Consider the following 15,670-nt stretch of genomic DNA (forward strand, 5'->3'; position numbering starts at 1 on the left):
AGATGCTTGATGCAATGGAATAGCTCTGCCTTTGCAATAAACTCTTGGTCTGCAAGGAGGGTAGGAAGGGTTAGTGGGAGGAGTGAGCTGGGAGGAAACAGGCATTATTACTGTATAACGTTTTGCCCCATTTGGTTTGATGGGACTATGGATTTTTGGCTGTGTTCGCATTATCAGAAACCTGCAATAACATTTTTATTCTGGAAAGAAACAAAATGATACAGACTGGTACAATATCATATACTTTGAAAGGACTTTAAGAGTGAAGAGCAGCAGTTTTCACACTGAAATGCACATAAATTAACAGGTAGGTGGTAAAAATCAACCGATTACTTTCAAACCTTCTAGCACACAACAGGAAAAAAAAAGTATACAATGTAGATGGGCAGGCAAAAAATGAATGTCAAGTACTTTAGGAAGTGCATAAAGGTGTGGTCGAAGAAACCAAAATGGACAAAGTCCTGACCATAGTGGAAAAGTCAGATAACTGTTACCACTGTTCTAGAAGAGCTAAAGAAGAGGCAATGTTCAGGGTTGGGATGATGTAGGACCCCACCATATGAATTTCTGAGCCAGGTTTGATCACCACCCACTTGGAAGTAGGCTGCAGATCTGTCCCAGAGAGGAGTACAGAAACTCACAATGGTACCTTAGAAGATGGGCTGCATACAAAGCACCCATGACCTGAAGACTAACACAAGAGATTGAATCAAAGTCCATGGGGATGTGGAAAAGGCTTCCAAGTCCTGCTGAAGCCGCCCATCGACTGAGGATGTAGTGCTGAAAGCAGACACTGGGTTATGCAGGTTGGGGTTCCAACACCTGATCCAGGAACCGCACATTAAGCCCACGTTCAGAGAAGGGTAGTTCCAGTGAGCCGCTCGACTTCAGGAGACCCACATATGGCCCTTTTGATGGTAGATTGCAAGGATTTCCAAGTAGCGAGATACCACAGTGTTGGCTTCCATGGTGCAGGGCAGTGATGTACTGTGGTAACAAAGGAGTCTTGGACTGGTGGCGTTGCATTACATCTTCAGGTCTAGAGGCTGCAAAAGGATAGAGTAGGGTACAGCAAAAAGAGGAACCTACCATTTGGCTCGGCTAGGCCGGACAGAGAATTACGAACAAACACCATGAAATAGTGCCCAGAAGTTGATCTGAATCTTGTTCCTGATCAGCTGAGCCAATCAGAAGTTTCATAAATGGTACCAACTGTCCTTTTTGTAACAAAATGAAAAAGTAAATATGAAGACAAAATGCTTCAGTTACCATCCAAAAACCTAATTATTAAACATTTTCTGAGGATAACAACACGTTTTTAGGATTTGCTTGTACAGGAAAACAAGCTGACAATTTTAACTGTATTTACAAAGTAAACTGATTCTGATGCAGCCACATGATACTCCGTGTTGGCACTTCTTTGTGTGAATTAGCCTACCACTCATTTTAGAACTCAGCTCTTTTGTTGTCACTTTTCTGCCTAGTTAGCAAGAGGATTGTTTTCTAGCGATCAGGCTCAACCTGGTAGTAAAGATGTTATGTATACCATGAAGCGTGCGTCAGTTGAGGCCTTCGCTACCACCTTCTCCTCCCCCCTCCTCCCCTGGCCGACTCTCACCCTGACACAGCCCTGGCCCTGCTTTACTCTATTTCTGCTACTCTTGATGCTCTTGCCCCTGTCATGAGGATCCGCTTGAAGTCCAAAGCCAAGTGCGATTCTTGGCATGACTCTGACCTTGCTACACTTAAGCGCAAGTGTAGGGTGGCTGAGAGGAAATGGAGGGCTTCTTGTTCATCCTCGGACAAACTGGCCTACCGCCTGCTCCAAAGGCAATACGGACTCTCTGTCCGCACCTAGAAGAGAGTCCACATTCAAGCTCATGTCTCTGCGGCATCTAACAATTCGGCAGAACTCTTTAAAATCTGTAAGGAGCTGGCCAATCCTGCTGCAGTCTCCACCCCACCACTTGTATCCAGGTCCTTTGCAATGCTCTTGCCCCTCATTTTATCTCTAAACCCCAGGGCATCTTGTCCACCCTCTCCTCTTCCCCTCCTTTGCCTGCTGACCATGCTTCAGCTACCCCCCCACCCATTTTCTCCTCCTTTCCTCTTTTCTCCTCTGATGAGGTTGCTAGACAAGTCCGATCTATGAAAGCCTCATCAAAACAGGCCCATCCCTGTTCCTCTAAAACCATTAAGGACCACATTGATGCCCTTGCTTCGGCCCTTGCCGATTTCTGCAACCTCTCCTTTGCCACTGGATCTTTCCCCTCCCCTCTGAAGCACTCCCTTGTTCATCCTCTCCTTAAGAAACCTACAGCGGATCCTTCTTGTCCGGCCAACTATCGCCCAATTTCCATTACTCCCGTTTTTGGGTAAACTCCTGGAACAGCTGGCCATCTCTCTGCTTAACCTTCATTCCGACTCCATTGGTTCTCTCCACGATCACCAGTCTGGCTTCAGAGCGGCCAAAAGCATGGAAACTGCTCTCCTGAACATCCGTGAAGATCTGCTCTCCAACGTTGATTCTAACACTCGCCTCTGCCCTTATCCTACTTAACCTCTCCTCTGCTTTCGACACGGTCAACCATACCACCCTGCTCAACCATCTCTGTGACAACCTGGGCATCACTGATCAGGCTCTGGCCTGGCTGACCTCTTTCCTCACTGATCGACCTTCCCAGGTTCAACTTGGGTCTTTCCTACCTTCTATCTCCTTTTCTAGCTGTGGTGTTCCCCAGGGGTTTAACCTCTCGCCCTGGATTTTCAACCAATACCTGGCGGTTTATAGTCATAATGTAGAAAAAAAATGTCGACTTACAAAAATGTAGAAAAAAAAAATGTAGAAAACAATGTCGAAAAACCTATACATATAATGAAAAGAGTCAATTTTTAGAAAAAAAAGTCGAAAAAAATGTCAATTAGCACTATCAATAAATAAATAAACAAGAAGAGTATCATTTACTAGGGGGGGTTCCCCCCAACCCCCCTCACCCAACACCCCCCGGCCACCCCCCAACACCCTCTCAACACATTTTTATTATATATATATATATATATATATATATATATATATTTATTTCGAAAAATTCTAAAAAATGTAGAAAAAATTCGACATTGTTTTCTAAAAAGAAAATTCGACATTTTGACTGTCTACATTATTGCATTCTACATTATGACTGACCACCATACCTGGCAACTCTCGCCTACTGCATTTCCTTGTTCTGCTCTAATTTCCAGTACTATGCTGATGATACCCAACTTATTTTCAGGCTTCCTTCAGCCACCTCCTCTCCTTCCCTCATCTCCGATTGCCTAATCGCCATTCAAAATTGGTGTGCCGCCAACGACCTTTGTCTAAATGCCAAGACCGAGATCCTCCTCATTGGTACACCTGCACCTTCCTTTTCCCTCACTCTCTGGCCGGTCTCGATTGGCCCACCTCCTACCCCTACTTGCGAGGCCAAGAACATTGGTGTCATCTTTGACTCCACGCTCTGCTTCTCTGCACACATCTCTGACATCTCTAAAAAAATCTAACTTCTTACTACATCTCCTCGGAGTACTCTGCCTTTCCTCACTTTCCCTCAGAAGCTTATTGTTTACCAAGCTCTAATTCGCTCTAGGTTGGACTACTATAAAAGCCTCTTTCTAAATCTTCCTGCCTCCGCTCTCCACCCTCTTCAACTAATCCAGAACAGGACTGTGAGACTTGTCTTTGGCCTCAAGCCCTGGTATCGCATCTCTCCAGCTCTGAATTCCCTTCATTGGCTCCCAGTGGATGCAAGGATTACATTTAAAACCCTCTGCATTGTCCACAAGGCTTTCTGGGGCATGGGTCCAAAATACCTTCAACTATCCCTCCGTAAATACCTCCCCTCTGGAGCCCTTCGCTCCTCTAACTCCCTCAGGGTCAGTCGTTTTTCAAAGAAACGCGCTGGGGGTAGATCTCTGTCTTCGGCTGGGGCCTCCCTTTGGAACAGCCTTCCTGCCACCTTGAAACTTGAGGAGATCCACCTCCAGTTCCGGAAGCACATCAAGACGTCCCTCTTCGTTTCTGCCTTTTCCACTCTTCTTCCTTGCTCCGTTTTCTCTCTTGGCACCGTTCACCTGGCCACCCTCTGTCCTTCGGGCACATGTACCTGCTCACCCTGCCACCCTCCTGCACTGCCTCCTGGCCACCCCCTGCATTGGGGTCGGTATCTGTACCCATACAGTCCCCCACCCACTTCTCTTCTGCACTTATCAGATACACCATATCTGCTTAACCTAGCACTACCACCGTTAATTATTTATTTTTTATTTATTTATTTATTCTGTCCTCTCCTCTGTTCCGCACTTTCCTCTTTCCCTTCCATGCACTTTACACCTTTTCCCCTTCCATGCACTTGCGCATTCTCACTGTCACTGGGCCTAATAAGATCGTTGTTTTTGTTCTCCCCTGTTCCCCTCCCTTTGCCTGGTCGCGCTCTGAAACACTTGTGTACAAGCACAATATAAATCATTTCATTTACTGTTGTGCACTTGTTTCGATGGCAGATACCAAGCCCTGCTCGCCTCCTCTTAAAATGATGTATGTCACTGCCACTAAACCTTCCGCTTCCCTCTAGCCATGCTTTAGCAAGCAGACCTGCCAAGTGTCACAGATCCAGTGAGACACATACACATGTGTATGCGCTATATTGCATCCCAGCAAGCCAATATAAATGTCACATACAAGAGGTGCCACAGCAGATGCGGCAGTATACCTGGACGGAAAGCTCATAATTAGGCTATCTGCTTCTCATCAGCAACCTTTCCTTCCAAAAAATGCACTACAGTTGCCAGGGCCGGTCTTTGCGTCAGGCAGCCCAGGTGGCTGCCTGACGTCAGTCAGCCTCTACGGGGCGCTGCACCAGCAGTCCACAGTGCCAGTGCTAGAATAGACGTGTAACACGTTTGTTTCCTAACATTATAAAAATGAATGTGCCTGTTCATTTTTATAATGTTAGGAAACAAACGTGTTACATGTGTATTCTACCACTGGCACTGCTGCAGGCTGTGGCCTCGGCCAGGGCAGTGTCTAGTCCATTTGGTGCCCAGGGCGAAACACTAGGAATGCGCCACTCCCACCGCACCCCACGCTCCACTCCCACCGCACCCCGCGCACCACTCCCACCGCACCCTGCGCTCCATTCCCAAACTACACCGTTAAGGAACTCCTACCCAAAGTTAAACAGTCCGTCACACAAGGAATGAATTGCCATTTGCAACGGTGGGCCACTTTTTCACTGGTGCCCAAGACAATTTTATGCCCCAGTCCCACTTAGGCTGCAGAAAATGAGGACTGGGCACACCAACCAGGAGACCATGAATATGGCACAGGATGCAGTATATACAACCAACAAAGAACACAAGATGCTGAAGGGGGTTTGGAGGCAACCTAAGCCAAAAGCGCAATGACAAGGAGACACCTGAACCAATAAACAATCACTAACATTCTTTGAATGGGAATCAAGTGTATGCTTTGATACAGTAAAGTCTTGACTGTTGTAAGGATACATGGACCAGGATTATTTATTTATTCATGCAATGTTTGTCGGGTACCTGCATATTTATTTATTTATCCGACACACATTGCATAAATAAACAAACAAACAAACCGGTTCGTAGCTTAAAGAATATTTACTCAGCAACACTGGTCAAAACTATTATCCGCACAGTGAAGTAACTCATCACCAGTGCCATGGAAATGGTTTAAGTGTAATTGCTCGCCTCGCCCGGGCCAAGAAACGGGCCTGGCCTTGGCCCTCAAGCAGGGCAGGGCAATTGGCAAATAAATTAGCAACATTTGTTGCTTTATTACCTTCCCCCGGACCTGGGTGGCGCAGGCGCTGGATATGGGTTGGATTGTCGGTCCGTTGACCGGGCCAAAATCACTTCGAGGGCGAGGCCCAGGGGCCGGTACCACGCTTTGGCCAGTTTGGGGGTTCCTACGCCCCCCTAGTTCCCGCTCCCGAGCATATTGTTCGTCAATCCCTCTTTCCTGGGCATGCACTACTGACTTTATTTTAGTCCAAGAGTTTCATACATTTCACTGTTTGCTCAGACTTGTCTTATACTCTTCTTTGTCGTTGTGCTTCTTTTGTTATGAATAGCAATCACGCTAGTCTAACGAGATAAACAAACACCTAAACGAATGCGCCTTGTGAATGATGGTGTGAAGGATGGATGCAGGCGCTGGACCAAAAGCTGAGCGAAGTCTGCACAGCAGCTGACTTGGGAAAGCGACTCAGCAACTACACTAGAAACTGTCTCTGTGGACGGTTGGTCCGTCTTCCATATAATGCAAATACCCAGACTTGCAGGATGCATGCTTCACTTTCTTTGTTCCATTGGGGGCAACATGCTGTAGCGGTCATGAACTATCGGACGCGTCCTTTCTGGACTTCCAGGTCCCTGACCCATAGGGGCTTGCACTCAGCAGTACTCCCAACATGGCCGACGAACCCGGAAAGCTGTTTACTAGTTTCCGCGTCGTACGCACTACGTTCTATAAAGCTGACACGCCCCTGCGGCCCTGCGCGTCTCAACGCTACTGCTTGCAGTGGCTAGACGTGTGCTGCCGTAGTTCGCTTTTGCTGATTCCTTTGATTCCTGGTTCCCGGACCCCCTAAATTCCTCCTTCATTCCTCCCCTTTTTTGTCCTCTATTGCATCCCGGATCTCCGTGCACTCATTCCCGAGTGCACTCTTTGCCGTTTCCTTGACTTTTCCCGGACATCTGAACGTTCCCAGGAGAAGGGACGCTGAACGCACGCTGGAACCCGAGGACATACGCACAGGGTTATACAAGACCCGAACTGTGCAAAAGAAGACTCCATCGAAGAACTCCAACAAACAACACAGACAGGTGAGAAGGGGGAAACCTGTGACAGATTGAGACGCCAACAAACCGATACAGATACGGACATGGAGGCTGCAGTTCAAGACCTCATGCGCGGCATGCAAGAGTTAACCACAGAAGTTCAGAATCTCAAAGCTGAGAATGCCGCATTGAAACTAGTCCCGTCACGTGATTCCGCAACCAAGGAAAGTGTATTGCTGGGCGGAGTGGTGGATAAATATGATGGCTCATCAAAAAACCTTCATGGCTTCCTCGATTCGTGTTTAGTACACTTTACCTTTAAGCCCTACTACTTTTCTACCCCCAGGGCAAAGGTGGGCTTTATGATTTTGCATCTTTCCGGGAATGCATTAACTTGGGCTATGCCCTTAGTTAATTCTGGAGATGCCCTCCTGGATGATTGAGTTTGTACAGGCTCGAAAGACCATGTTTGACCGCCCAGAACAGGTTTACAGTGCCCAAGAACGCCTACTGGATTTCCAACAAGGGTCCCAGGATATGCTTACCTATGTAACACGCTTTAAGCAAGTGGCCAAGGAAGCAGATTGGTCCTCGGAGGCCTGCTTTACCCTATTTCGGAGAGGAATAAATGAAGAGATAAAAGACGAGATAGCCAGGGTAGCTCTCCCAGGTTCCTTCCAGACTCTTATGGACCTCTCTTTACAAATAGACTTTCATATCCAGGAAAGGAAGGCGGAAAAGAAGAAGACAAAAATGCCTTACCAAAAGACCTCTATAGAACCTTCCTCTAGACCCGAGCCCACTCCTGCCCCGACCACAGACCCAGAACCCATGCAACTGGGGGCCTTCCGCGGACCCATATCCCTGCAAGAAAGGTTGCGACGGATTCACACCGGGCTGTGTATGTACTGTGCCTCAGATAAACATCTTGTGAGAGAATCTCCTTTGGCCCCTCCACGGCGTTCGGGAAACGCCAGCTCCCGATCCTAGATGGAGCACAGCTTCGGGAGAGAGATGTTTGCTCCACATCTATTCCATCCTTGAACTCTCCTAGACAAAACAATCTTGTGATCTTGCAGGCCTTTCCATCGCCGTCCGAGAAAGAAACTTACCCCATTCTGGCATTAGTGGATTGTGGGGCCATGGGGATTTTTATAGATCAGGATTGGGTCACTACCCACCACATTCCATATGAAATTCGAGACATCATGCAACCTGTAGAGGCCATCGATGGAAGACCTCTCTCTTCAGGACCCATAACCCTGCAAACCAAAGAGATCCAGCTCTCGATAAACCATCATCGAGAGGATCAAATTTGACATCATAAAGTCTGCCCATTATCCAATGGTACTGGGTATGCCCTGGTTACAGAAGCACAACCCATACATCAACTGGGTGGCAGGATCCTTGTTTCTTGGCTCCGAACATTTTATGTCTCACTGTCTATCCCTGGATTCCTCGTCAAGATCCTCTGAAGGTACGCTGACAGACCAGCAAAGCCCATTCACGGTCTCAAATATTATCCAGGTCCTATCATGATTACACTGATGCGCTTTCAAATGCCATAGTTCAAGCCCTACCCCCTCACAGACCTGAAGACTGCTCTATTGATACTGAACCTTCAGCAGTGATTCCCATTGGAAGGATGTTCATTCTATCAGAATGAGAGAAAAGGGCCCTACCAACCTAGAAAATGGCACCATACGACCATCCAAATCCCCGGCGGGAGCTTCGTTGTTTTTCGTTGCCAAGAAAGATACTAAGGAGCTTAGGCCTTGTCATGATTATCGTGGTCTTAATCAATGCACCCTCAAGGACCGCTACCGATTGCCCTTAATCTCGGATATCCTGGAAGCGGTGAGAGGAGCTGCAGTCTTCAGGAAATTGGATCTCAGAGGTGCCTACCATCTGATCCGTATAAGGGAAGGTGACGAATGGAAAACAGCCTTTAGAACACCCTTTGGTCACTTTGAATACCTGGTTATGCCCTTCAGACTCGCCAATGCCCCAGCAGTCTTCCAACGTTTCATGGACCGGGTGTTCTCCGATATGCTGTTCCTCTTCGTCATAGTTTACCTCGACGATATTCTGATATACTCCAAGGACCATCTTAAGCATGAAGAGCATGTTAAGGCAGTCTTACAGCGGCTTTGTGAACATAAGCTCCTGGCTAAACCCGAGAAATGCCTTTTCCATGTCTCTACTGTTCACTATATCGGATTCGTCCTTAGTCCAGAAGGAATTGGAATGGACCACTCAAAAGTAAATTCCATACTATCCTGGCCTGTTCCAACTACTGTGAAACAGATTCAATCCTTCCTGGGGGTTGCCAACTTCTAACGGAAATTCATACCTTCCTTTTCGGAGATAGTTCAACTGATCATTACATTGTTGAAGAAGGATAATCCCTTCCTTTGGACAGCAGTCCAAGATGAGCCGTTCCAACAATTGAAGTCGGAGTTTACACAAGCCCCCATCCTGGCGCAACCTGACATTGATCGACCTTTTCTAGTGGAGACTGATGCCTCCAAATATGCCATCGGAGCAGTCCTAAAGCAGGAATTCGAGGACAAGTTAGAACATCCCATCACTTATCTCTCACGAACCCTAACTCCTAGCAAGACCCATTATTCTGTTCTGGAAAAGGAACCGTTAGCCATCCGTCAAGCCTTCACAAAGTGGCATCATCTACTCCTGGGAGCAAAACATCCTGTTCAGGTCCGTACGGAGCATCGGAATCTTCAAGTTTTACAATACCTGGAATGTAGGAACAGTCGTCAAGCCCGTTGGGCCGCCTTCTTTGCCCAGTACCAGTTCCAAATCCATCATGTTCCTGGAACACACAACATAATTGCTGACGCCTTATCCCGACGTCCCGACTACAAAACTATTGAAGATCGATCCTTCCCAAAGATGTTTCCCCACACAATTTTTGTAGCCCAAGCAATCAGTCTCCTGGAAGACATTCGGATTCAACCCCAGTCCTCTGAGATCTGGAAGGAATTTACTGGGATGAATCGATGGAATCTTAAAACAAAAGACAGGTATTTGTTCAAGGATAATGGCCTGGTCATCCCCACACAGAGACTGTGACAAAGGATTACAAGCCTCTGTCATGATACCCTTGATTCAGGACATTGTGGCATCACCAACACTCTCCGTTTAATACAAAGACAGTTTTGGTGGCCAAAAATGAAAGTTGACGTCCAGCAGTATATCCAAGCCTGTGCAGTCTGCAATCAAAACAAGCATGATAACAAGAGACCGGCGGGTCTCCTACTCCAACCAACGCTACCAACAAGACCCTGGGAATTCATGGCTACGGACTTTATTGTGGAATTACCACCTTCCAGGGGATACACAACTATCATGGTTAGCATTGATTTATTCACTCACATGGCTCATTTTACACCCTTGTATAAGCTACCATCTTCCTCAGAACTCACTAGAATCTTCCTGGAACACATATTCCGACTTCATGGACACCCTTCCAAGATCATATCAGACAGAGGACCTCAATACATATCTCAATTCTGGAAACACTCATGCCGTATACTAGGAATCCAAAGAGCCCTCTCCTCAGGTTATCATCCACAGACCAACGGAGCTACTGAATGTTTGAACCAAACCCTGGAGCAGTATCTTTGTTGTTTCACCACCAAGGTCCGGGACGATTGGTCAGTCTTAATACCTGTGGCTGAATTCGCCTACAACAATTCGGATCACTCAGCTGTCAAGACCAGCCCCTTCTTCTGCAGCCAAGGATTCCACCCTTCGGTTTACCACCCATTCTCCCACATCATACACCAGTTCCTACAGTCGACTCCTGGATTGAAACCCTCATCAACGTACACAAGGAAGCCAAAGAACACCTCGAAAGGGCTCGAACTAACACCAAACACTATGCGGACTCCAAACAAAGACCCGAGCCTTCTTATGGAGTGGGTGATAAGGTCTGGCTATCCTCGAAACTACGGCCTCGACACTTATGACATAATAAGTTGGCTCCCCGGTACTATGGCCCTTTTTCCATAAAGGAAATCATTAACCCAGTGGCCTTCCGACTCAAACTACCAGACTCCTGGAAGAGGATCCACCCAGTGTTTCACACGTCTCTAATGAAACCATACATCCAGACCTCCCGGACTGCTCCAAGGTCTACCCCTGTGGTTGTCAATGACCAGCTAGAATACGAAGTGTCCAGAATACGTGACTCTAGGTACAGACGTGGTCAGCTACAGTACCTGGTTCAGTGGAAAGGGTACCCTCCCAGTGAACGCACCTGGGCACCAGTCTCAAACCTAAATGCCCCCAGACTACTCCAAAAGGTACCACCTTATACACCCGGAGGAACAGGCCTATCGGACGCGTCCTTTCTGGACTTCCTGGTCCCTGACCCATAGGGGCTTGATATGATATGGTATTTGTAACGCGCCTATACACAGGTGTTTCAAGGCGCGAAAGGCTTGCACTCAGCAGTACTCCCAACATGGCCGACGAACCCGGAAAGCTATTTACCAGTTTCCACATCATACGCACTACGTTCTATAAAGCTGACACGCCCCTGCGGCCCTGCGCGTCTCAACGCTACGGCTTGCAGTGGCTAGACGTGTGCTGCCGTAGTTCACTTTTGCTAATTCCTTTGATTCCTGATTCCCGGACGCCCTAAATTCCTACTCCTTCATTCCTCCCCTTTTTTGTCCTCGATTGCATCCCGGATCTCTGTGCACTCATTCCCGAGTGCACTCTTCTCCGTTTCCTGGACTTTTCCCGGACATCTGAACGTTCCCAGGAGAAGGGATGCTGAACGCACGCTGGAACCCGAGGACATACGCACAGGGTTATACAAGACCCAAACTGTGCGAAAGAAGACTCCATCGAAGAACTCCAACAAACAACACAGACAGATGAGAAGGGGGGAAACCTGTGACAGCAGCATCAATTCATGGCCTTTAAAATACCCTGCACAGTGCACCTTCCAATCTCCTTTAACACGAACGCTGGGAAATGGCCATGACTAGCTAACGCCACATTAATCAAAGCCACATTAATCAAAGCCAGGTCTCTAAACAATGGTTCAAGTGTTGGGGGCTCACCTGCTCACACTTTCTGTCGTGTGACCAACCAGTGCGCAAAAGATGTTTCAGAGCGTGGGGCTCTTGATGCCACCCATTTCTGCATTTGATACACCAGCAGCTAAACACACCCTGGGGAGGCAGCTCCTTCTGCATAGTCCATTTCTCTCCCTTGCTCGGGACTATGTTCTTTACCATAATGGAGAATGTGAAAAAGTGCAGGGCTGCAAGGCTGGGGGGTGAAAATGGAGGGCAAAGCGCACTATCCTTGGGGTACACTGGAGATGCTTCCCCTGATATCTGCAGTACTCCAAGTCCCTTGAAATGAAATTCGTCTATACACTGCACAATATGCAAGGGCCGCTGTTATTCAAGCAGCACGCAACTAGTAATTTGCAAAAAGTAAACTTAACGAGTCCCAAGAAAAGGTCATCTCCCACCCTTTAAGAATTTTATTGTTTTTGTTTTTATGTTAGGATGGTAGACATCGTTTTTCTTTGCGATCTTATAGTTTCATGGTGCCGTCGGGAGCTAAAATGAGTGATCACGAAGAAAACATTTAAGAATTTTGAGAGTTCACAAGCATGAGCGAAACAAACCCCAATACTCGAACTGCCATTTCTCTGCCGCGGTAATGCACTGCAGTGTGTTTCAATGTAAAGTCCACATTGTAATGTCATCATTTTAGAACGCCACCTCTCCAACATTAACATTGGGAGCTATGTTGAATTGTACATGCAGGTTAGCTTTCTGCATATGTTTAAAGTAGACTTTACCACTCACATGGAGTAGTGATATTGTTTACGTGTGTCCCTCCTAAATATATTTAACTTCCCGTGAAATATTTGATGCAATACATATTGCATAAATGCATTTATTTTAATGCTGAGCTAGACGGGCTTGTACAGCTATCGGTGGGTATGTTGCCGGTGCTTGTTCTTGGAGGTTTGAGTAACACTGTTCAAGACCAGTTCATCACCTAAGAGTGGCTAAATGTTTGAGGTCATACGAATGACATTAGTGTAGATCTGAAATTGTCAATTCTCTGACCTGAGTCACAACAGCAAACTGGTAATTGTTACTAAAAATGAAGAGCAAAAGCAGACTAACATAACCAGGCCTGTTCGGGTTTGACCCTCTTATTGCTGTTTTCTGAGGTTCATGAAATTCAGCAGATGACAGCAATGACAATAGTCCCTGCTCCCGCTGCTCAGCCCATGACACATGCATGAGATCACAGGTCGGGGGAGAGGGGCGCCAACAATGCTTCCCGCCCGGGTTGCAATCTGTTGTAAGACCGGCCCTGACAGTTGCCCCTATATACAATCCGATGGTTTCCCTGATGTCTTCCTCTGCCCTTACACCCAGAAAACTAGCTTCTCTTTGCTGCACCCCACATTCAGTTTAGATGTTGGCAACCGTCTTCTTCAATCAAAACCCTATGCATCCCTCAAAAGGTTATATCAAAAACATAGCAATGCCATTAAAAGCCCATTGCACACATGGAGTGGTTAAACAAAACCAAGCTTAAAACCTGAAAGCTCTTCTGCAGCTTTACAATGTTGCCAGGCTCCAGTTTACATTTACCTGCTTGGGAGAATGCTCATGGGAGGACATTTCTATTTCAATGAAGTGCCATGGTCGTCACACAAGCCAATTTCTGTTACATGATGATACATCAGCCAGGCTTGGTCGCCCGACAGAGGATGTGTACTTACTTGGTGGTTCTTCTCAGCATATGTCCTTCATTTGCTGAAGTTCAGAGAACTGCCACTTTAGAGTGCGATTAGACGATCGACGGCTAATCAGGGTGCACAAGACAAGATGGCAATGGGCTCAATACCAGACCAATCAACTCTCCCAATGCGCCTGAGACCCCGAATTACCAGGCAAACGTCTTGATATTTTTCAACTTTCCCACACCAAAAATGTCCTTGCCATCAATGCAAGTCAATCGTGGAAAACATAATGCTTGGCACCCTACCCTAGAATTGCTACTTGCCACACATCTATAGTGTGACACTCAAACATCGTTTTATTCCGGCAAGCCAAGTACAATGTGAAACATAGGAGGGGCACAACAGTTCCTTTATTTAATACTCAATACATCTGCTATTCAAATACCTTTCCTTCTCCGAGTTGTCCTTTCATAGTCTGTAACTTTGACACCCACTTCCTCGTCTACTTCCGCAAAACAACTGCTCTCTGCCATGTCTGCTCGAGCTCATACCACCCAACTTTTTAAGAGCCCATTGGAATTAATCGACAGGATTAGGCCTGGCGGGCGAATTCATTCATTCCATGGCGGTCGGGACCCCTGTCTAAAGCGTGTGAGCTGAGAAGTATGCAAGCCCCTTTATGTATCAATCACTCAAAACGTAACACAAATATATGGCACTGTCACACACAAGTACATTGCAAACATGTAAATGTCACACATATTCAAACTGAAAACTAGGCAGCTGTAAGCAAACCCACCACTTTCACTTGCTCAATTATTATGGGAGCTGAAAACTCTATGCCTAGCACTTTCTGCAACACCTCCTCTCAAGTCTAGTGTCTCGGCTCACTTACGCCTTAAGACTTAGAGTGTCTGCCTCCAGCCCCGCCCCCAATTATTAGCCCCGCCCCATTGTCATCAGTTACCGGTTATCTACGTAAACCGTGGATTACCTCATATCCCAATTTGTATCCCTAGCCCCAAACTCAAGCCGTCCTCACCCTGCGAACCCGTGCTCTGGTTTCCTCCCCCTGTTGAATGCGGGCTCGCTGCTGTGCTTTCCTCTCCGTACGGCTCATCCCCCCTGCAGCCATAATATTAACACTTCTTCCGTTTCTGGGCCTAACCCGGAAGTAAAACCAGGAGGGGCATATACTATAGAAGTAGAAAGGGGCTCTGCCTCTTACCTAGATAATTAACTGTGTGCTGACGGTTTACAGTTTGAGAATCTTTCACGCCACGGGCAGCAATTAAGAGGAATGTCTTTCGGGAACATGTCTGTAAGTGTTCGCGATAGTCGCTTTAGCTAGTGATGACGCAGCGGCACATAGTTTATAGAGAGGGTAACGTATGGCCTCTTGGTACTGATATAATTATGGACAGCGAGTAAATGATTGGGCAAAATATAAAATTTACAAACATAAATTCCGGTCCAAGCACACAGAAGCCCAACATAATCGTACACAGAAAACATGTATCTGGTTCATATTAAATGCTTAGTGTTGTGGTTGGATGCCTCTCGGGGTCGTGCAGTGGCACTTGTGTAGTGACACTGGACACACCTTGGCATCAGCTCAATAAAAGGGCCGCACTACTTCCTGTGCATCAGTTACCCACCGAAGATGTTGTGACTTAAGCCCCTCTTGGGCTTGTGCCAAAGTCACGTGCATAGAACTCAACTCACAAGCTTTTGGCAGGTGTCATCCGCCTTGTAAAGGGCTGACTCACCCGCCAAGCCTCCTGCACGCCCATTCATTCCAATGGGCGTCTCACCCGCCAAATGCAAAATCGGGGGATTTCACCCGTCTTCATACTTGCCAACATTCTGTGACCAAAAAGATGTGTAGGATTTTTCAAGTTTCAAAAATAATAATTCCCATAACAATGACATCACAGGGAAATATAAAACATGCAAACAGCACAACATGGAAAGATGTTGAAATGTAAAAATTGAATAATTGTGAATGGTAACTTAACACCAAATTGTCAGCAGATGCTGTGTGATGGTGTTACACTCTGCCACTTGCTT

The 15,670-nt window shown here is 46.8% G+C and overlaps 1 protein-coding gene across 2 annotated transcripts in view; it reads right to left on the bottom strand.

The window, feature by feature from the left end:
- The window catches only part of SIRT7 (sirtuin 7), a 421,359-nt gene extending 406,558 nt beyond the window's left edge, over positions 1-14,801 (bottom strand). Inside the window, exon 1 of one of the 2 annotated variants that reach the window (XM_069655301.1) lies at positions 14,643-14,801. In XM_069655301.1, the coding sequence (XP_069511402.1) occupies positions 14,643-14,735 (93 nt within the window). In that variant the 5' untranslated portion in view covers positions 14,736-14,801. Of the gene's footprint in view, positions 1-14,045; positions 14,347-14,642 lie in introns of those variants that run through there. The other variant, XM_069655302.1, reaches the window with a different exon arrangement.
- Positions 14,802-15,670: the final 869 nt, after the last annotated feature.

The sequence above is a fragment of the Ambystoma mexicanum genome, chromosome 3q (assembly GCF_040938575.1).
Source record: "Ambystoma mexicanum isolate Mex_15411 chromosome 3q, UKY_AmexF1_1, whole genome shotgun sequence".
Taxonomy (NCBI): domain Eukaryota; kingdom Metazoa; phylum Chordata; class Amphibia; order Caudata; family Ambystomatidae; genus Ambystoma; species Ambystoma mexicanum.